General features: G+C 39.6%; 1 protein-coding gene across 6 annotated transcripts in view; it reads left to right on the top strand.

The window, feature by feature from the left end:
- Window positions 1-1760: 1760 nt before the first annotated feature.
- dctn1b (dynactin 1b) overlaps window positions 1761-23062 on the top strand; it is a 44892-nt gene continuing 23590 nt past the window's right edge. For 3 of the 6 annotated variants that reach the window (XM_035674645.1, XM_035674643.1, XM_035674642.1), the window contains exons 1-5: window positions 5595-6016; window positions 11260-11511; window positions 13502-13580; window positions 17277-17308; window positions 19772-19792. In XM_035674645.1, coding sequence (XP_035530538.1) covers window positions 5984-6016; window positions 11260-11511; window positions 13502-13580; window positions 17277-17308; window positions 19772-19792 — 417 coding nt within the window. In that variant the 5' untranslated portion in view covers window positions 5595-5983. Of the gene's footprint in view, window positions 1917-5594; window positions 6017-11259; window positions 11512-13501; window positions 13581-17276; window positions 17309-19771; window positions 19793-23062 lie in introns of those variants that run through there. The other 3 variants (XM_035674648.1, XM_035674646.1, XM_035674647.1) reach the window with 2 other exon arrangements.

Below are 23062 nucleotides of genomic sequence, written 5' to 3'. Positions count from 1 at the left end.
TTTTCATTAGTGTATAATCACATTAAAATAAGACAGTACGTTTTTAGTTACCTTAGATTGAGTCGGTTTTATCCATGTTGAACCACCATGTTTCTGGCTGTAGATTGGGACTTTTTACATGGGTTTTGTGGCCACCATAGTTCCTCCCTCATGCTTGGAAGGGAAAGGAGTTTTAATCTGAAACTACACCCCCCTAGATGCCACTAAATCCTGCACTATGGACCTCTAATCCCTCATGGCCTCATCTTCCTTTACTCAGAAATGACTCCAATAAGTGTCACACAGGAAAGGAAGAGAGCCGTGGCGTCGGATCGATACGATGTGTCGGCATCAGTAGAGAGAAATCTGTGAACTCTAACCTGCTTTAGATAAATTATATGTCTGATTTTAGGGTTTTTTACTAACATACTGATGTCAACTAGGAGCTTTTGCAGTAATTATGCTTCATTGCTTCACAGTTGCATCTAAAAATACCCCCACATCTTCAGTTCCTTTTTCCTGCTTATGAGCTTTGTTATTTCTATAGATTATTTACCTATTGTCAGATTTGTTCATACCGGGACTAAAGCATGTAATGTGGCTGTGAAACTATTTACCAGTTCCCCTTAGGGTTTTACATATTTCATCTTTTCTTGAACCACACATTGTTGTTGCTGGAAGCCCTAAAAGAGATTGTCAGGCACCTGAGGTTTCTTCTCTTGGGGTTTGTTTTGCAAACAGGATGTTCCAGACTGGTGCTCACAAGTTGTGAGGTTGTACAGATCTAATATATAATCTCTACATGTACATAAAGTTTCAGCTTAATGCCCTGAAGAAGACTGTCAGTTTGACCTTTTTTTTGGTCGTATTAAACTAAATTGTGCCCAAGGATACATTTATCGTACAGCCAGGTGATAAGGTGAAACAGAACACACATGAAGATTATAAAGTACATCAAATATATTACAAAAATGTGTAAAACAATTGCTAAAACCTCCTCACACATACAAATGAGGACACATGAGTTCTGATTTTTCACATTTTCTGCCCTCTTCAGTTCTGTTTTATGACCTCTTAATTTTTTATTTTTTTACATAATGAATGAAAACATATTTACCCAGCTTGTACATACCTAAATAGAGTAAAAAAAAGTGGCTCACATGGCACAAAAAATATGAAATTTTTCAGAGGAATTGCCTTTAATGTACAAAATTCTCCTTAATAATAAAAACTAAATAAGTTATCAAGTTATGAGGTTGTACAGATCTAATATATAATCTCTACATGTACATTAAGTTTCAGCTTAATGCCCTGAAGAAGACTGTGAGCCTGACCTCTTTTTTTGGTCTTATTAAACTTAATTGTGTCCAAAGATACATTTATCTTACAGCCAGGTGATAAGGTGAAACAGAACACACATGAAGATTATAAAGTACATCAAATATATTACAAAAATATGTAAAAAAAAAAAAAAACACAGACAAGACACACGAGTGCTGATTTTTTTTTGCTGTTTTCTTACCTCTTATTTATTTATTTTACATAATAAATAAAAACATATTTACCCAGCTTGTACATACGAAAATATAGTAAAAAAAAGTGCCTCAAATGGCAAAAAAATATGAAATCTTTAAGAGGAATTGCCTTTAATGTACAAAATCCCCCTAAATAATAAAAATAATTTACCAATTTGTCTGTGTTTTTCACTAGCTGTTATCTAATATACCTACCAGTGAATGCAGTAAATACACTTTACATTACAACCTGTCAAAGAGTCACAGACATCCACCACCGGGGCTCCTCCGGGTATGTGAGGCCGGCTGGGGGAGGCACCAGCTCGGACACTTGGGGACGGAGTGCCCCGGTCAGACCTCCATGGATGGATGTAGCCTGGTCGGGGGACGAAGCTGAGCTCGTTAGTCGGGACACTTGAACAGGTAAGATTTAACACATACAGGTCATGTTGACAGTCGCGGGGTGAATTTAAAACACATAAACACACCTTTCTATAAACGCATTTGCGTGTGTTTTATTAAAATTGGCTCGTTTTAAGAGTTTTTATGGAGGAATAACCGACCGATGCTAACGGCTACTGTTGTTAGCAGCTGGTCAGGGAGTGTCCCAACTCACAGCTGCAGATATCAGCATTAAAAAAAGCCTGTTTTTAATACCACAGCTGTTTAAAAAGCCAACATTTACACATTAAAACGACTAATTATGGAGTCGAGAGCATTACACATATTTAATTAGCTCTGGTTGGTGATTATGGAGGCGGTGTGGACCCAGATATGCAGCCCTAATGGGGATGAATGGGGCTTTATTTCTGGTTTATATTAATTAATCTCCACTCCACATTGTTGTTTCCTGATTTTCAAATCCAATTTGGTTAAATCTGTTGGTTAGAGGGGGAAAAATGTCATATCAGGCTGCAGCCACACCCATGCTGTGATTTATCTTGATTCCCACCAGGTATAACAGGCAAAATATTGGTGTTATATAACTGTTTTAGGGGTTAATAGTTGCTCATAATGTTAAATGAATCACTGGAATAACATAATTCAGGTCAATAAGGCGGTGTGATGTCTTTGGAGCAGTGGTTTCTAGGCTTTAAACTCACTAGATGGCACCAAATTACACATTTAGCTCTTACATGCTTTCACATAGTTTTTTTTATTTCTATTCTTTAAGGTTTTTTTTATTGACTGCAGTTAAATTGTGCACTTTCATGCTTATTTGATGCACACTGAAGTGACATACTGGGATGAAGCTGCTCTGCCACTGTTTTCTATGGATGACCTATTTTTTCCTGCATGCATGGTAAAGTGCTGAGACCAGGCTGGATGACATTAGCATGCATGTAGTGGAGAGGAGGCCCATCCCATAATTAACTAGAGTTTATCCACTAATGTAAAGAAAGCTACCGCATTATCAATTCATCTAATGGTTATTTATTGAATTATTTAATCACAAAAATCTCCTCAAATTGATTGATTGTCTGACAAACAATTAAAGGCTCAAATATATAAATTTTTACAATAATTCACTAATAAAAGCAGCAAATGATCACATTTAGTGACTGAAACACAATTTCTTTACTATCAAAATTGTTTATTTATTAATAAACTGCTAAGGTTTACAATGAAATATTGGCTTTATGTGGGCTACATGGTTATAACTCACTATATATTAGAGATAAAACAATTAGAGACGGATAATCAATAGGCATTTGATATATAATCAGTTATTATTTAAGTCATTTTTAAAGGTTAGATGACAAAAAAAAATCCCTAGTTCCAGCTACTTATATGATCAATACTTGCTATTTTTCTTAATGTGATGATCATGAACTTAATATCTTTGGGTATTGGACTATTGGTCCGACAAAACAAGTCATTTGAATGTGTCGGCTTGTGCTCTGAAACCGGTGATTGGGGAATTTTTCAGTATTTTTCTACATTTTCTAGAGGAAACAATTGATCATTTAATTTAGATAAACTAGTTATCTTTGCACCTTCATTAAAACGTAACCACTGCTTTACAATCATGAGGCCAACACCACATTTACAGTGAGACATACAGATTATTAAAGGTTTATATGATCAGTTCTGGGTTTTTTTTTATGGATTAAACACACTTTAGTTAGTTAAATTAAACCAGTGCTGAAATCAGTCATTGCAGTTTTAATCGATAAAAGAGTTTAAACCATTTATCAGGTAAAAAAGAAAACAAATATCTGCTTAACACGGGTGATAAGTTGCTTGCTCAGTTTCGAATCTTTTGTTTTCTGTTAGTCATAATCAATAAAGACATAACTTTAAAGATCTGGATCTAACATTCAGCATTTCTCATTATTTTTGACATAAAAAATCAGATTAAACAAATCAATTTCTTCTAAAAATGAGTTGTAACTTGCAGCCCTTTGTGACGTACCTAAGAAATCTTTACCTTTGCGACATAATTAAGACACCTTAATGACTCCTGACGCAGCAGTTTGCCTTTCAGCCCCTTTGAATCAACTCTCCGCGTCGACACGATCTCTTTCCCACCTGCCAAAACTTAAACCACATTTCTCCTACATGATCTCAATCAACGCCAGCCTCAAGGACGCAGACGTGCTCGTGTTTTACCTCTGTTCAGTGACGTCGACCGGTTCCTCCCGGACCCGCAGACCGGCTGAGGTGCAGTGAGCTCGCTGCTGCTCCTCTGTGTGTCACCTCTGTTGGACCGCTGCTGAAAAGAGACGCACGCTGAGCCGGTGACGCCTCTTCCTCTGCCATTGTCCTCTTTTTCTGTAACGAGGCAGTTCTTTGAGTTTGGCTGTCTGCTGGTTGTCTATTATTCCTTCAGTAGAGAAGATAAGGACTCCCTCCCACCACCCCACCTCTCCCCTTCCTCCCACAAATCCCCAGCACCCTCTCTCTTCTTTAGCTTCTGCCTTTGTCATTTGCATAAAAGGGTGCAAAGAGACTGCAGAGGTTTGTTTTGTCTCCCTAAACATCCCCAGCTGTGTTTTACTCTCCCACGTCTGAAATCTTACTGTTTTCTAGACTTTAAATGCAATCTTTGGGAGTTTTATTTAGGCTCTGGGGCCAAAAACATACATACAGCCTCAATAAGTGTCTCCCTGCTGTAGGTGTAGGGGTAACACTGTGTCATATTGTGTCTATATTGTATAAATATCTGTTCCTGAAGGCTGGGTTTCTTTTGTTCTGACGCTGAAACTCTTACAACATCTCTCATCAGCCTCTACGCTCAGAAACCCCGCAGCACTTTGCTTCCATTGCAAAAAGATGACAACACAGAAATAGAGAGGACTGAGAGTTTAAAAAAAAAAGAAAAAGCCCCAGCCAGGCAGCTGATAATAAAAGCTGATAAAGGAGAGCTAATCCTTCGCTCTGTGATGGGCCACAGCATCAGGCGGGGGCCGAATGCAATCCGCTGGCTTTTGCTTACAGTGTGCTGCATTACAGAGCATCACCTGGGCCTTTTGTGTTCAGCCACAATGAAACGCCATTGGACTGAACTGGTTCACCTCCCCTCCCCTTCTGGTTGAAAAATGCTTACTGCCTGCGGTTTTTTTTGCTTTTTTAATTTCTTTTTTCTCCGTTCCTCCTCTTCACACTTTTAGCCCGAAGAAAGAAAGTGAGTTTGACAGTAATCTGACGTATACTGCAGTGCGAGGAGAGGAGAGTTTTTAGGACACATCTGGGCGCTTTTTACCATATTTCCTTGCTGCTTTAAAGGCTTTAAAGGAGTTTTTTTTGTTTATTTACCCTTTACAACTCTAGTGCCTTTTTTTTTGGGATTCTGTGCTGTGATGATTTGTCTTATCAGGACTCAAACTGCTCATTGATCAGCCACAGAGCAGCCTGGAGGAGTCCGAAACAACTCCGTACCGCCGGATCGTATGAAATCAGGAGAACGTGCTCGGGAATAATGACTGTCAGGTTTATTTTGAGAAGCTTTTTGAAAAGGCGTGTGTGCAGGCTTTAGGACCCAGTGGCTCCGTCTGGGCCTAAACCACCCTCCCTCCTGCAGAAGCCAGCGCAGACACTAGCGCAGCGCAGTGCTGCCGCTCAGCTGATACACTCGCAGCAGACCGAGCCTGGCTGTTTCCCCCCCCCCTTCCTCTTCTCTTGCTCTTCTGCTTTCCCTCTGATCCATTCATCATCGGAGGGGTTGGGATTGGCACCGTCTGCCTGCTCAGGAACTTTCTGACAGAGCCAAAAACCAAAAAAAGAGCTCCCGCCCGGCTTTTCCTTCTGGCAGCAGCGGCAGCAGAGAGCGGGCTCAGGCTGCGAGGATCAGGAGAGGGATGGTGTGATTCTGTAGAGAGACGCCGAGGAAAGAGAGAGGATAGAGGGAGACGCTCCGGCAGCATCACCGAAACTCCCCCTCCCTCCCTCTCCGCCACCCCTCTCCCAGACCCCCTTCTGTCTGTCTGGCTCACCCCGATAACACTCTCCTTCAGACAAGACAGGCGGTTCGGGGGCAGCTCGGAAACATGTCACAGACTCGGAGGAGCACATACAGCCGGGTGAGTGTGCACAAGGTGTTTAAACGTCCCCAGGTAGGTTGAATGAACGGACCACACTGGTGTTTTTTAAGTTAGTCCAGATCGGTGCGTCATTGTCGTTGCTACGTCTGTTCAATTAGTTTCACTCTGTCATCTGTTCCATGTCGATTTCCACTTTGAATAGGAGGGTTTCGAATCCATTTCAGGGCTACATTCCTCTGTCTGGATTGTGGCCTCTTTGTTCGGCTCAGATGCCCCCTCCGGGTTCAACACTGCTGCTGCGGTGTTAAGGTTCAGACCTCTGTGACGCCTTGGACCTGTGAAGTAGGAGATGATGCATGACAGAGCAGGTAATAGGTTTGTTAAGGCTTTTTGTTGTCAGCAAGACACTGGACACCACAGGACAATCCTCGAGCCCCAGAAGACTTCCTGTTCGTCATCCGTCTCTGAGTCAGGCAGGGATGACATCAGTGCTCGCTGCTTAGATTTCTTCCCTTTCAGCTACTCTTTTCTTTTCTCCGGATCACAGAAAACTCCCTTACTCACCAACAGTAGCCCTTAGATTATATGCTTTGTAAATAAGCCTGCGTTACACGGTGACAATCCTTTAAAACCACGTGCACGGCAGCGTTTCGGTAGCTTACTTTTTTTTGGAGAAAACAGCAACCGTCTTGAAGTTTCATCAGCGCCTTCCTCAGAGCATTGTGAGTGTTATGGTGCAGAAAAATGAGGCTGTATCACTGTTTTCATCTTCTTTTAGCCTCGTATTCGGTGTGAGCTTGCGTGTGTTTTTAAGAGTAGAGTGGCACTAAATAATTCAGCACGTCCTCCTCGGGTCCTCTCTGCTTCCAGCACATGGCAAACAGGTCGGGGGAATGACTGAACAACGCTGAATGCTTTATTACAGTATGTTAGCTGGAGCCAGGCGAGCTTGGAAACTCATTTTGTTTTAATTATTTGATGACTTTAATGAAGGCATTATAAACCCCAATGGATGTTTGATTGCAGATTGTTGACAGGTGCATTTGAGCTGTGCAGACTCCCTGAAGCGCCGTAAACCAACGATTCCTGCTTCCGTTATGAATCTGAAGTGACTGATGTCTTTAAGTAGATGTTAAAGCTTGAATAAAAGGTCGGAGGACTCGACAGTGATGTAGAAACATGCTCAAGGACGCATTTACTGCACACCAGCGAGTTAAAATGTCTCTTTCCATGTTGTGAATTGTAAGCTAGGTTAATTAGACTTTAAGGAATCATGGGAATTCAGGGTTGGCATAACTGCTGCTACATAGCTTAATATCTTAACAGGGAGGTTAAAAACAACTGTTACATGAAGTCTAGTTTGATATATATAAGCAGTAAGAGAGTGGAAATGATGATCATTTCTTCTCGATGATATTTCATGTTTTTGCCAACAAAATGTTTGAATATATTGAAGATATTTTGGCAGAGAGAGAAACTGTTGTAGCTGTAAGTTATGCCTGAGCGGGGAACCATTTAGCTTCCATAAATATAATATATAGACACATATAAATATATATATACAGTCTGTATTTTGAGCAGTAAATCCGTGGCTACAGTTGAGAAACGTCAATAATCGCTGATAATGGCCTCTTAAGAAGTGACACCGTCTTTGAGCTTATGTTTAACAAAGCCCTCTTTATGTTACCACATTCCAACCTTTACTTTTCATAGATTTAATGCCCCCAACCGTGTGCAGTATGGATGACTGTTAAGGCCTGTACGTTCCCATTTGAAACACATATTACATATTGATTGTTTTCACTTCCTCCTGGAACGGCCAATCCCTTTGTAGTGCTTTCCATGTCACTGCTGTCTTCACTGGTAACCTGGGAAACAAAGTTAACTTATTCATTACGCCACTCCACTCTGATGTTTCGGGGCAGGACGCCCTCCTTCAGCGTGTATTCGGACTGATTATTGGGCCGATTATCAGCCGACGCCTGTGTTCACGAGGCCGATAAACCTGACATATGAGCAGGAAGCTTTGTCAGCGTGGCTGCTGAGGGACGATGTGAGTTTTGGGAAAGTGGTGAAAAAGTCTTATAACCTTCCTCAGTAACCATCGTCTTTTCTAAACGTTGGCACTTTCCTCCTAAATGACATCAAATCTAATCTAAAACTGTTACTGGTTAGCATTATTCTGTATATAAATGATGTTATAATAATACAGTTGAGTGACGTCTCTTCTGACTGTACAAAAAAACACGTTATGAAATCTGCAGCATAAAGTAATGTATTTGTATGTTTCATTAATTAATTAAAAATCTGTATAAAACAACCTGTTACTGGCTATATAACCATGTATATTTATATATGGAATCTGCATGGAATAATGAAAGTATACATGACTTTTCTTTGTTTTGATATCAGCAGTATTTATTGGCCATCGGTCGCCCTGCTCTAGAAATATTGGCACCGGCATCAGCCAGTGAAAAACCAATATCAGCTGACCACTCGTAATAAACGAAGGCCGTCTCGCCCCAAACGTCCGTGTGGAGCTGTTTAACACGAGGGAAGTGCTGTGCCAGTCTTTGGTTTTATGATTTAACACATTTAGGATCCAGCAGCCTGTCTTTATAGACTTTACGAGAGTACACAAGAACAGGCCAAGGAGGATAAAAATATGATCCCTCACTGGCTTCCCCCACCCCGAAGTGTGAAGTACCGCTGCCAGGGTTGAACCAATGGGTTGAACCTGTGTTTTGGTGGAGTTGTATTGTGATGTTATGGTCATTAGGGCTAAAGCGAGACATTGGCTGAGCCGATTCAGCCAATAAATGAACCGATATTCGCTTATTGCAGATATATTAGTGTATGTGGAGGCCAATACCGGTAAGAAACAGGTTGCAAATTGCAGCAGAGAAATGTAAACAGTATGTTTTAGGTACTTTAGGATCAGTGTCACCATTACAGTTTATTTTTTTAATGGTAAAAGTGTCAAAAACTGGCCGGTATCAAACGTTTTTATTATGTGTTTATGTAAAACAAGTGAATATTGGCTGACATGAGGTCAATATTGATATATAACAAAGTATACCAAGGAACTTATTGATACAAAAATAATGATTTATTGAAGTTTTTGATTGATATTTGTAGAGAGTTTTGTCTGAGTGAATAAAAGATATATTTGTAAATTGTGAACAGGTTTAAAAATGTAGAAATACAACAGAAACCTGCAGAGGACGGGACAGATTAGCACATTTAAAAAAGCCTTTATGTTGCTGTTTGTCGGCCTGTTTCAGTTCACTGTCCTGCAGAGGTTTCCTGCATTGTTGAAGTTAAACGGCAGCACATAAAAGAGAGAGTGTGTTTACAGTAAGCTGAAGGAGAGTCAGACCATGTTCTCTCTCTGGGTAATAATATCTGCTCCTCTCTGTTCTGCTGAGTCACCATCACTTCTAGGACATCACTGTAAAATTGGGTTATGCAGGATTATTTGATTGCAAAATATATTGCAGCTCGTGTAAAAAATGTGCCCCCCGGTTTGAAACCGTTTTTTGTACTGTGTTGTAGCTGTTTCATGAAACCTCAGCTGATTGTTGCCATGGATTTATCACAAAAATTTGGCTCCTCAGCTAGAAAGCAAAGCAGTGCTGTTTAAAGCGTGCATTGACATTTAGAGAGTGCCGGACGAGGCCTTGCTCTTTTTCTTTTGTGTGTGGTCCTCAACAGCTCAGTAGGTCAGAATGACACTAAAACTACATTTTGCTCCCTTGTTTTTTTTAGCCACTATGTGCTGACATGGTCCTGTTAAAGACCTGTTCATGCAAATGTCCAGTGAACAACTTCAGGGTGTGAAGCTTTGCACTGTAGTTATTACTGTCTGACAGCGCTAAAGCCATTTATTTATCATGTCAGAAGGTGGTTACTGTAAAACAATGACTCATTTAACTCTTGCAAGTGTAGGGTGATCAGATTGGCATCAGATTGTGCTGTAAGAGAAACTGAAGACCAACAATGTTTCACAAGCTGTTACAGAATGATTTAGTAAACGTTATCATTAAAATATCTTGTGCATCAATGCGGATAAAACCTGTGTATGCCATTTAAAAGGGATGAAATAATGATTTATTGCGTGCATCTAACCATTCAGATAGTTGAACTTTTTAAATTTTAATCATGGATTGAAACCAAGGCCAAGTTTCAAGCACAGAGTACGTACAGCTATAAATGCACTTAGGACAAGTTATAATCTGATTGCCTCATACTATCTCCGGAGGCAATCAGTGATGCATTTGGCCTCAGTGTAAGTGTTTCAACAGACGTTTGGTAAATGCAAAGAAACTTTTGTGCACTGATCCAACCTCAAACAACAAGCAGAATGACACATGGAGCAGAGAGCCTGGATCATAACAGTAACATAAAACTACAATGGATTGTTTGTTTAATCCTTTAAACCATCATCTTAAATGTACAATATGTAACATTTCTGCATTAAAATGTCTAAAAACAACCAGAACTACTATGTTATATTTTTTTTCCCCGCACTACTTCAAAACCTGTTTTGATGTGAGAAACCCCCTAGTGGCAGAAATCATACACTTTACGTTCAAATCCCCTTTATAATGTTCAAAGTCAAAGCCTAATTATGCATCACTTTAAGCCTAAATATAACTTAAACCAGTGAGTTATATAAACGTTCACTCCTCTACAGTTGTCATGAACTGGGAAGTTAGCTATGGAGATCACAACTGTTTTTTGTACCAGGTTGTAAACATGTTTATTTCTGCTGTAAAGTTCAATATGGGACCTTATGGAGATTGATCACTTCTATAATCAATCTCAAGTGGCCATTTGAGGAACTGCAGTTTTTGGCACTATCGCATTGGCTGTATTTGCCAGCCACAGGGGTCGTCGCTCGAGTCAAAGAGACCACCCAGAAGGGTACAGCCATTTAGTATTGCACTTTATAGATGGGGAACTTGTGACACACATTTCAAATAAAACAATAGTTAAATTTGGTGCTTCCTGTTCCAGGATGTCCTCACTTAGTCCTTAGTGTTCCTACACTATCCAACTCCAGTTTCTCCAGTTTGTAACGCAGACTTTCTGTAAATTTGTTGTCACCAAGCCTAAGGTAAGAGACTCAGACTCAGACTTTTAGAAAAGGTTCCTCCAAAGCCACAGACCACATTAGACAACTGATTTCACAGACTCCCTCTGACCAGTAAACCTTCCAGTAGTGTTGATGTGAACATGAATTCCTGTTTTAACACTCTCTGTGTGTGTGTCCCACCCAGACCACCAGCAGCGGCAGCAGCAGGATGAGCTCGGACGGAGGCGGGCGGCCCGTCAAAGTGGGCTCCCTGGTGGAGGTGATCGGGAAGGGTCAGCGCGGCACGGTGGCCTACATCGGCAACACGCTCTTCGCCTCCGGAAAATGGGTGGGCGTCATCCTGGACGAGGCCAAGGGCAAGAACGACGGCACCGTGCAGGGCAAGCGCTACTTCACCTGCGAGGAGAATCGCGGGATATTTGTGAGACAGTCGCAGGTGACTACAGAACTATTTCAGTACAGATCCTAAATGCTTTGATGTGTCCGTGCTGAAACCTGAATCAGAGGATGATGCCATAGTCTCCAGTACAACCTCTCATCTATCGATTGTTTAGTGTTTCATTTTGAAAGATGTTTGAGATTGTGTTTTTCTTTTTATTTGACGCAGTGGGTTTGTGTGGGGGTTGATATTTTTCTCTGCTGTCTGAATGATGCCAGCAGGTTTTCTAATGCTTGGTTGTTTTCAGATGAAAAACAGCTTTATTTTTGTCTCCCAGAAAAATACTGCAAAGCCTCCAAGGCTGTTACAGTGATCACAGATTACCTATGATGGCCTGGAAGGGACAGTCAGATACATCCAGAGGAAAAGGAAGAAAAAAAACAATATGGGAAATATTAAGAGTTGTTTGTGTCACTGCTTAAAGTTTATGTGCATTTAATTCTTAACTCCTACAACTTTCTCATTGTGGCAGGTTGTAGGCAGATATCTCATGTTGTTAGGAAGCTCTCAACATGAACAAGCAGTAAACAAACACTCACACAGAGCACAGACAGTAGAGTTAAAGGTTTGTGTGTATCTTTGAGGTCTAACGAACATGTCGAATGCATTTCCATCCTCATAGAACATTTGTAAATCCAGCTTTGTTGACATACATGTTTACTAGCTAGCAGTCTTCCTCTCCCCTCACTTTGCTGGCACATTGCAGCGTTTCTTGGCACATTACCGCCACCTGTCAATCAGTGATATAGTGTGAAATTGTCAGTAAAGTGTGCGGACGTGCAGACGCTGTGTGTCCTCATGTGCGTGCACGAGACAAACAACACAGAGATCAAATCTCCACAGGACACCTCTTAAAGTCTTTGGCACATTGGGCCTCCTCCTGCGAAGACCATTTCTTAATCCTAACCCTGTTTTATCTTGTGTTTTAAATGTTTCAACTTGACAAATGCCACGAGTGGATGAGTATTTGTGTGGTTGTTGGTTTGACTACTTGCTTAATCGACACCCCTTGATGTGTAAGGCTGCCTGCACAGACAGAACGCTAGTTCAGAAAATAGTCTGACATGAAGTTAGATGCAAAAGAAAAAGCTAAGGCATTAGTGCCAAGACCTAAATGAGAGGGAATGTGACACAGAGAAGGACAAGAGAATTACATTACAGGTGATGTTACATCGTTGAGTGCAACCGAGGTCGAGCAGCGACCTGCACGAAGACCCAGATGCAACGATTGGAGCGTGAGAATATTCGCAGCAACTAATAAATTGTACAAGCTCTCGTGCCAAAATACTCGTGCCAGTAAAAGGGTTCAGTCAGCTGGCAAGCCACGAGGCAGCTCAGGCCATTTGTTTTTCATTTTTTAAACTTCCATTTTGATTTCAGTATATTTGAAACAGATTTATGCAGAATAATCTTGCTGGTGTTTTTTCCCCGCTGTGAGATGAGTTGTACTACATAAGGCCTGGACCTAATGTTGGCACTAAAGACAATTCTTGACAACAAAACTGGTCGTCAAGTTGTCCTAAATCACTTGCACTTGACACTTAATAACAAATCTATATTTGTTTGAGTGGTTCTTACACGAGGCCCACTTTGTTGAGCAAGCCCAGAGAGTAAATAGTGTTAATGCTGCCTGTGACCCAGTTGTGCAGGTACGGACACACACATGGGTCAGCTTCTGTATCGATTAGGTGTCGTATTACTAATCCTCTTCATTATGTCTCCCGCTTGGCTTAAAAGACTGTCTGACCCTGACTGTCCCTGCACTGCGGTTTTAAAGGTTGCTATGGAGATTTAGAGAAAATTACGACTCACTTAGGGAGTGCTATATTTGAATGAACATTAATAATCAAGGCAATTTTGTTTTCTTCAACATCTGTCGCTTCCTCTCTGCCAGCTCTGCTGATGAATAAGATAGTTGATGTTTCAGAAGACGTGACTCACTGTCTCTTGCTGTCTTTCTGTCTGTCTCTGCGTCTCTGTGTCTCAGATCCAGCTGGTTGATGATGGGGCAGACACGACGTCTCCAGAGACACCTGAGCCCGGCACTGGCAAGGTCCCAAAACGTGGTAAGGACACACACATTCAGATGGTTACAGTTGTGTCCTTGGTCATCATTCAGCCGGTAGTTTTCAGTATTCTGTTGGTGGTTTGTAAGTAAAAAAAGGGAATTTGTTCAGACAAAGTGCAAACATGTCGATACTGACCTTTTTAAAATGGAAGTTGTCTAGGGGACGTTCATGATCAGAACATTAAACATGCAGCGGTATTCATTCATTCATTCAGCAACGTGACTGCACGCAGTTAAACAATTCATCTTTTTCTAACGTCAATAACAACTGATGCTGACTCACTGCTCACAGTAGTGAGGGCACTTCAGTCCAACAGTTGGAAAGGGTTTTTGTTCTTGAATCCAGGCTTTTCATAAACCGCCTCATCTGGTAGTTGGTGATGCAAAATACCTGCTTTATTTTCCTTTACTGGGGGGCTTTTTACGCCTTTATTTGGATAGGACAGGTAAAGATTGATAGGTTAATGGATGAAATGCAGCAAAGGGCCGGCTGCAGTTAAGACTTCATCTACCAGGTGAGCTAACAAGCGTCCTGCAAAACACCTTTTACATAAAAATCTACATTTACATCATTTTTGGCCAGACTGCAGCAAAGTCAGGCAGCCCCATGAATGCTAAAGTCTGTCCCTGACTGACGTAACAGCATCGGTCGGTTGAGTATTGGAGTTTTGTTGGCCATCAAAATGAACGTAAATAACCTTCTTTTTCATACACGCTTCACCTTCTGAGGCTATTGCCAGTGGAATACGGGAAAATCAGGATGTGGTCTATGCCCACACACACACACACACACACACCCCTAACCAGTCCATACCTTGCCAATGTGCCACAGATACAATACCTGATATTCACCATGAGGGAGTGAAACTGGTAAACAACATAAAGCCTACTGCTGTATGAAGTAGAGATGCTGTAACAGAGAGAAAGCAGCTCTTCATGAACAGCGAGGCCTGAGGGAGAGCGCACAGTTAAAGCACCCCAAATAACAATCGCTCTGACAAAACACTCAATACAGAGTGAGTCACAGAAAAACAAGAGACATCCCACAGAGAGAAACGAATGAAAGAACAGAGGGAGTTAATGGCTAATTAGTTATAATTAGAATAAGTTCAATAAGTTTTGTTCTGCAACTGCCTTTCTAACGTTTATTACTGGGACCACCACAGAAAATCTTTTCACATTGTGCCACCCTTAACACATGAATAAACCTGATTATTTTTGCATCTGTAAAGGTCATTTTTATATGAGATGAGGCTTCATCTGTATTTGTGCATCAGTGTATACACGCCCTTAAGCAAGGCAGTGTAACTCCATCTGCTCAGCCAATGTATGTCCCTGTGGTTTAGAGTTTCTGCTAAAGGCCTGAAATATAAATGTGCCTCAATATCTCATTACAGGGACACTGTGTGGTTTCAGTCCAGCAGAGTGTGGCACCAGCACTGCTAAGGTTGTGGGTTTGAGACCCCTCTGTGTGCACTCCTGATCCAGTAAAGCTGTTAAGGTTTAAATGTTCTGTAAATGTCAAACTAAACTTAATAACAACACGTCATCTGAATTCTTGTTGACAGCAAACATGAGAGTCAGAGTAAACACGACTTGTTTGGTGTTTGGTGTCTCTTTTTGGGAAGAGCAGATGAGAGACAAAATTATAGTGAAAATCAGCAAAGTACTTAAACTGTTTTGGGTACAATTACCAGCTAACAACATCATAATTCTCTCTCAACAAGGACTGCAGGACACGGACAAAATTAAACTCACAGTAATCTCACCACAAATGCCGTTAGCAACACTTCTGCTGAGGAATATTGTGTTGAAAGCTCCAGAACAGCTTTATATATATCTCTTACTGTGTATAAAATCCCCCCTTTTTTATTCTACCGCATCAAACAGAGATTTAAATGTACTCTCTCTCTCTCTACTTTTTGACACGAGAAAAGAAATTGCCTAAACTTTCCACATCTGGTCACCAATATGTTTTTATCCTCTGGAGGATGGAGCTAGCTGCACTCTGTTTCCATGGTTACGCCTCACTGCCGCTACATCAAATAGGGGGGCGGCGGTTTTGGTTGGTGCATTGTATTCAGTTTGTCCACTTCCTGGCGCAGAGAGATGGGGAGTTAAAGCGGTGACACACTTGTTCACTTTATTGGGGCAGAGTCGTCGTTTCAGGAACAGAACGAGACTCAAGAGGTGATTCAGATGTGTTACAGGAGATGTTTCTTCACGTTAAAGCTACAGCAGAACTGAAGTTAATATCTACACCTAAAGAAGCTTGCTCTCTTAGACATAAGGGGAATATTACGTTAATGTTCTTTATGGCTTCATTTACAGGATATTTAAGGAAAAGAGCCGCAGTGCTCGCCTGAAGACGAGAGAGATGAAATATAATAACAGCAAGGATGAGCACAGTTTCCTCACAGACCAAAACTTATTCCGCATTAATAATTAACCATCATATAAAAGTTATTAGAGAGTGATTTCTGCTGCAAACATGCACAAGAATTTAATGACAGGATGTTAAGTTTCAACTCTCGGATGTAATTTCTGTTAGCTCACATGCTGCATGTAAAATGTTTAGCTGATAATTAATCTATTTATCTGTAGTTGACATGAATGAAACTTTAAAATATTCTATAAAGAGGGATTCCGGGTCTGATGGTTACTGCGGTTGTACAAGGTTGTTTAACTTCTTTAGCTCCTGTCACACTGTGAGGAGAAATATAGTTTTTATCGACTGATCTGATATAGAGCTGGACAATACGGCCTCACAATAAAATATCGGATTTACGATTTCAAGCATTTTTCTCTCTTAAAAAACTATAAAAGACGCCATATTTTTGGCGAAGTGAAACACCACCGCATCTGTAATATCCTATATCTGGTTAATATTAGTCCCTAGCAGCTGTTTATCTCAACATTATAGCATTCATGTTATAAGTCTCAATTTTACAATTCATCATCATTCCCAGCTCTAATCTGATGTCTTAAAATCGACTCTTTCACAGTGTTTAATTTAACAGATTTTATTTCTAAGGGTGAGAACCAGAGGAGTGTATGTGACATTTTGGGTGAGAATTATATTTTTATATTTATATATATCTTGATGAGCTCTTTCTACTGGCAAAATGGCTCACGTGAATTCTAAACCAATCCAGAATTATTAATCAGAAACCAACACTGAACTTTCAACGTCATCCACGTGTTTATGAGGTTTTAAGATTAAAGATTTAATTTAATAAACAAAGTCAGGACATATAGGGACATTTTTTGTTTTGGCTCTCCTGTAAAGTTGCTCAGATTTCACTCACACCCCTCTGGTTCCTACTCCTCGATACTCCTCTGGCATACAAGAGGAAGATTGAGATAATACATTTATTATTACTGAAAATTATACAAGATGTGGATTTCTCTCTCTTTCTCTCTCTCTGTGTTTGATGTTGTTCTGCTGCTACAAATAACAGTTGCTTTCTTCCAGTATCATCTGAAGGGAGAAAAGGGAGGTGTGTGTGTTCATGCAGTGTATCCACAGCTCACCGTGTCTCTAACAGTCTGCTATCAGTGTTGACTTTAATCTGTTTGCTCCAGGATCTTTGTGGGACTTTATACCTTGTAAAAAGACTGTAAACATTGATAATAATATGAAAGATTGTCTCTAACTTTATTTGTTTGCCTTTTTCTTTTTTTATCTCTTCAGAGATCCTGGAGACGCCCAAGTCCACTAAACTGGTGAGTCACAACACAAAGTTCCCCTGCAGGAAGTCAGGAGCAGATACGGCAGCACACACCTGGACTTTTACACTCACACTCACACTCACATACCTGCACACACACACACTATATTATCTAAAGTAAACCCTGTGTGTTGACTGTGAGGAGATAATGCAACACCTGCACTGCTGAGAGTTCAGTTCATCCATTTCTGACTGCCTTTAAAAAGAAAACTCTTCCTTTTCTACAGGTTTTGTTAGTTGTAGCTGTGTGTGAAGATGCTTGGCAACCCTTGAATGAGTTTATTAACATTTATATTTAGCATTTTTATGATTAGGTGCATTTATTTTGCTCAATATCTTGTTATAATTTAGTTTGAAAGAGAGGTATGAAAAGTCTCAGTGCATTAAATGTAAATTTCTGTCTGTGACATGCTGACAATTTAGTAATTTACAGTAAAAAGAAGTAATATACATAAAGTTAAACATTATAAACTATTAATTCTTCTTTATACATGCCTGTTAAAGGATGGAGAATCATCTGGAGAGCATATATTACTTTTTATTACTCTTTCCTTCATAAATACACATAATCTTACTCCATAATTTAAATACAAATTTCTTTTAAATAATCCGAGAATATGTGAATTTACCAAATTATACAAACTGAACAGATTTTCTTACATCAACAGCTGAAGTTTTCTGTTTTCACATCTGACCAGCAGAGGGCGATGTTTACTTATAAATACAGTAACTGTCTGTTGTGATACAGCGACAGATGATTTATTAAGTGAAACAAATACAAAAACTACCTTGAGATCAGTTTAACTGTTTAAATTAAAATGAGGTGGGAAGCTTTAGTTATTACTCTACTGTATTACTCGTTTATTTTTGCTCTATTGAACTCAGTGTTTAGCCACGATTGAGTTATTTTGTGTATAAAAAAATCTGATAATTACCAATAATTAGATTTCATACTTTGTATTAGTTTTGCTGCCGTGCTCACTGATTGTACAAGTATGCAGTCAAAGCATGGGATAAAAATAACTTTTATAATAATTTAATAATAATTCAATAATTCTCAACTTTTAAAAATTTTAAATCAAAGCTAAATTTTAAATATTGTCATTAATTCTACATTTTATAATGCAGAGATCCAGCTGACTGCACTATATATGGATATGGATAATATGAATCTGGACTTTATTAAGATTATTTTAGATTAATAGCTTCACATTTAGTCACCCGTCAGCCACAATGACCAGAAGAGAGTAATGACTAAAATCTATTATCCCCCAAGTTATAATCATGGGTATGAATATAATTTTATATTTCTCTTTCAAGATTTCTTTCACTATTAGAGGAAATCTAAAAAAAGAAACTTATGCTGAGTCACAGCAGCCATGATTCTTCTCAGTAGATAATATCTCCTAAAATATCCTAGTGACCTTGAGTTTGATTCGACCTTGAACTTAATGTGTAGAATAATAATAATAGTAATAATAATTTTATTATATATGCAGAAGTAGCTGTAGGATGCTTTTTATTCACGTTTGTTGACCTCATTTTATGTGACAAATACAAAATGTGGAGTTTTACCAGCCAGACTTAAAATCTATTAACTTCTAAAGCTGCGGAGAATCCGACATGCTTTAATCCCAAATGTCTGATTATCGGCTTTTATCATATCCAGTCAGATCTCATAGGATTCAGATTCAAATGTCAGCATGTTCATAATGTTACAGCTGACATTTACTGTATGTTTCACAGACCCATCGGTTAGTGACCTGTATTTTATTTTATTTTATTCAGACAGATTCAGAGACAAGGTTGTTTTTCAAAAACAGAAATATTAGAATTAGATTATGTTTTATTTGCCAAATCAGACATGGACAGTTGCACATGTAAGAAAGTATAAATTAACAGTAAATAGTTATATGGACACTTTAAGTATGTAAACACCTTCATTATCGTCTCTCCTCATCAAATTCGACATTGTACAGAAGTGCTCAGTATGTTTAATTTATCTCTCTCTTTAGCTCTTGGTTTGCATTTCTATTAGTTTGTTCCTGTGATAAAACACAAAAATTTTAAATTATTTCCCGGAGCTCTAAATGTGTTGAGGAGGAAAAAAATCAAATCTTTGCAAATTTATAAGAATATTATTTATTCTTCACAGTGAAGAGAGACACTGTTTTAATGACTCATCGCTCACGTTTCACACATTTTAAATTGGATCTTTTATGTGAACTGAATGAAGAAATGTGTGTGTGTGTGAAAGTGAAATGAAATATGTGCACTGTGTTATTTGATCGAGGTCACCAACGAAGAGCGCCGACTCACTGCGGTCCCCCGTCACCTCCAAGCATGCCTCTGACAAACGTTTGACCTTTAACCTCCTTCCTCCCTCCCTCCCTCCTTCCTCCCTCCTTCCTCCCTCCTTCCTTCCTCCTTCCTTCCCTTCTTTCCTTCAACCACGCAGCGAGGAGTGAAGCCCAAAAAGGTGGTGCATGTTTCTCTAACCTCGGTACAGTGGTAATGTTATGATGATGACCGTAGTAACCGTGGTAACCGTGGCTCTGAATGGCCTCGCTGCTGCATGGCAACACGGCCTCCATCACCCCTCATGTACCCCATGATTCCTCTCAGCTCACCGCATCGCCATCCTTGGTCTTGTCACCGAACGGCTCTGTGTTCATGTGCGAGTGAGTGGAAGCTGGGTGAGAACGAGCGAGAGGTGACGCCTGTGTGTCCGCCGCACCCCACTTCCTGTCACCTGTCCTCACCGTGCTCAGCGCTCTGGTCTGTTTGGCACATGGTGTCTGTGTTTGTCTGCTTTCTGTGCATTTTAAAAGCATGTTGCAGTGAAAAGAATCATCTCATATTGACTCATTTAACGATCATTGCCAGGAAAATGACAAATTATCTTTGTTTTTTTAAGAATCTAAATCCCGAGAACCTCTAGGAAATCTGTTGTTTTAGTAGTTGTTTCTTGTAGGAGCACACACATATTATATCCAATAATCAGGGTTTTAGAGAATCTGTCAGTTCCTGTGGGTAATATAGACGTCTGTGAAGGCACGGGGGGTTTCTGAGGGGACGTTCAGAGGTTTTGGAAGAAACTGCAGCTGAAGGCACTTTGTTTTTTTAGCCATGTTTACCGCTTGTTGCCTCTGCGATGTCTATAAACATCTATAAAAGTTAAATGACGTACTGGTGTTACAGTGGTGTTAGACAGATGCGTGACAGCAGTGGGGGCAGTTGGTCCATTGGCAGAAATGTCATCAGTTCTGATAATCGAGCTATCGTTTAGGTAAAGCAAAAATGCCTCTGCCTCTCAAAATGTGAGGATTTGCTATTTTTCTTTGTTTATACGTCAGTGTAAATTGAATATCTTCAGGTTGAACTGTTGTTCAGACAAAACAAGTCAAGATGGGACTTAGATGTTAGATTTATACACGTATATAAAAGATTAATTTAATTGAAGATTAATTGATAATAAAAATATTTAGTTAGCTGCAGCCCAAGTTTGGAGCCTACTGTGAACTATCAGTAAGGCTCTGTATTCTTATTTTATATTAAAATGACAGCGAAGAATATATCTGTGCGTTCTTTTAACAGTTAATAACAGTTGAAAATTTAATTTAAAAATCTACAAAAATCTTAGGATAGGGGACATAAAATGGATTTAAAAAACAGCTTAAACTTTTCTGCTCTGTCTGGATAGTTTTTCATGAATTTTAGTAAAAAGATGACAACTTTAACTATCAAATGATGCCATAAAGAAGTAAATGACAGATCTGGAAACACATCATAGTTTGTTTTAGTCCCTGAGACACACCTGTTGTGTGCTGCAGCTGCACTGAATCCCAGAATCCAGAATATTAACCAATTTTACACTAAGTCTAGTCACAGTATCTTTCAACGTACTGTAGATCGAACAAGACGCAATAAGAATATGACACAGTATAATATGATATACTGTGACTCTCGAGCTCTGTGCTGACAGTCCGGTGCTCTTTAACAATCATCCTCCGCTGAGTCATATATGCAGGCGTTCCTCTGCTGCACTGTCTTGAAAATGTCAGACTGTGACGGAGGTGAAATCCGCCGCCCTCCCGCCTGCAGAGAACAGACCTGCAGAGTATGGATTTCCTGTCAGCTCGGCTCTATTTTATCGTCTCTTGTTCTGCATCTCCTCCTCAGTGGGGCTGACTTTCAAAATCAGGAGCTCAGTTTAGTCTTTGGGAGATCTAACCGAGGTATATGGGTAGTAAATGTCACTTAAAAGGTTCAGGACATGCAGGGAAATGCCAAAATAGATGATGCATCCCATTTATAGACGAGCCAGAAATGTACCGGTAGCGATTAATGGAGATAAAAGTCATGAATAACAGAAAATATTAAGGAAGTGTGAACTATTCTTTAAATGGAGGAGATCACCCCAAAATGGAAACTCAGTCTATATCTACTTGTCCTCCAGCTGAAGGTCATAGGACCAAAAAACAGGCATTTTGTATCCAGTCTTTAATTTCAGCCTTAAGCCTCTAAAGTACAAGAACATATTTTTCTATGGTGCTACAAAAGTTTGAATAATGAATAAATAAATAAGAATAAACAGGACCAAATATGTGAATGAATGAACATAATTAAAAACAAGGTTTAGCTCATTATTATGAAACTGTGTTATTCTTATTTTCCTAGTAAAAAGAGTTTAATTTGAATCGAGTTGTTGTCAATAACACTTTATAATAATGACACTGACACAGCACATAAACACCTGTAAAACAGTGAATTCTCATTTTTATTCTTTCCTTTTTCAGACTCATATTAACTGTACAGACATGAGAATGGCATCAATTTCTTATCTAACTCTCGGCCAATCCAAAAAAGGTCTGTACTACGGCTTTAACTGTAAATACAAATCTAGATTAAACCCAAAGAGCATGCACAGGAGGAGCCTTTCTCTCAGACTGCATCTCCACAGAAACCTCAACGCATAAGGCAACCTTTGATGATGCCTGAGAGGAGGAAACCCGGGGTGAAAAATGTCTCCCTGCAGACTTAAATTGAAGCTGACTCAGATGAGCACACAGTATCAGATCTTCTCCCCTCTGGATTATACTGAATGGACAGTTATAGGACACTGTGCAGAGAGATTTGTGGGAGTACTAACTGAAACTTCAGAATCAGGACAAACAGTCCTCTCTGTTTGTCCTGATTCTGAAGGGATTGCTAAGAAGTTGCATTATGTGGTCAAATCCTCACACGGGGTCAGGGTGCAAAGTTTTTAATCCTTTTTTATCCACCGGCCAAATGGCTAAAGCTTCATGGGGGGGTCACAAGGCCTTCCTGATTTTTAAAAGTGTAAGAAAACTTTACAAATATACATCATAGGCCTTTATCTCAGCATTTTATTCATTTCTGTGAAGAAAACTAAATCAAATTTTATTTTTAAAGTTTAAAGATTATTATTTAAGATCTAAACTTTGAAGAGTTAAACACAAACTATATACACCAAGCTTTCACTCTCTTGTGAACAGCTTCATCCTGCATTAGAAAAGTACACAGTTAAATGAGCTAATAGAGCAATGGCCAAGTGTCAGGGAGACGAAATATGTCAAAAAAGAAGCTTATTAAGTATTTATGATTGTTAAGAAATATAAAAAATACACAGTGCAGACAGAATTGTACAAAAAGTTCCTAAAAATATCAGCAAAACTCGTTTTACACAAACTTCCTGCAGTTGTTGCGTTCACTATTAGGTTTCATT

The sequence above is a fragment of the Morone saxatilis genome, unplaced genomic scaffold, assembly GCF_004916995.1.
Source record: "Morone saxatilis isolate NCDOM2014 unplaced genomic scaffold, NCSU_SB_2.0 Contig3, whole genome shotgun sequence".
NCBI classification, from domain to species: Eukaryota; Metazoa; Chordata; class Actinopteri; family Moronidae; genus Morone; species Morone saxatilis.
Note: the sequence above shows the minus strand (reverse complement) of the source record. Positions and strands in the feature narration are given on the sequence as shown.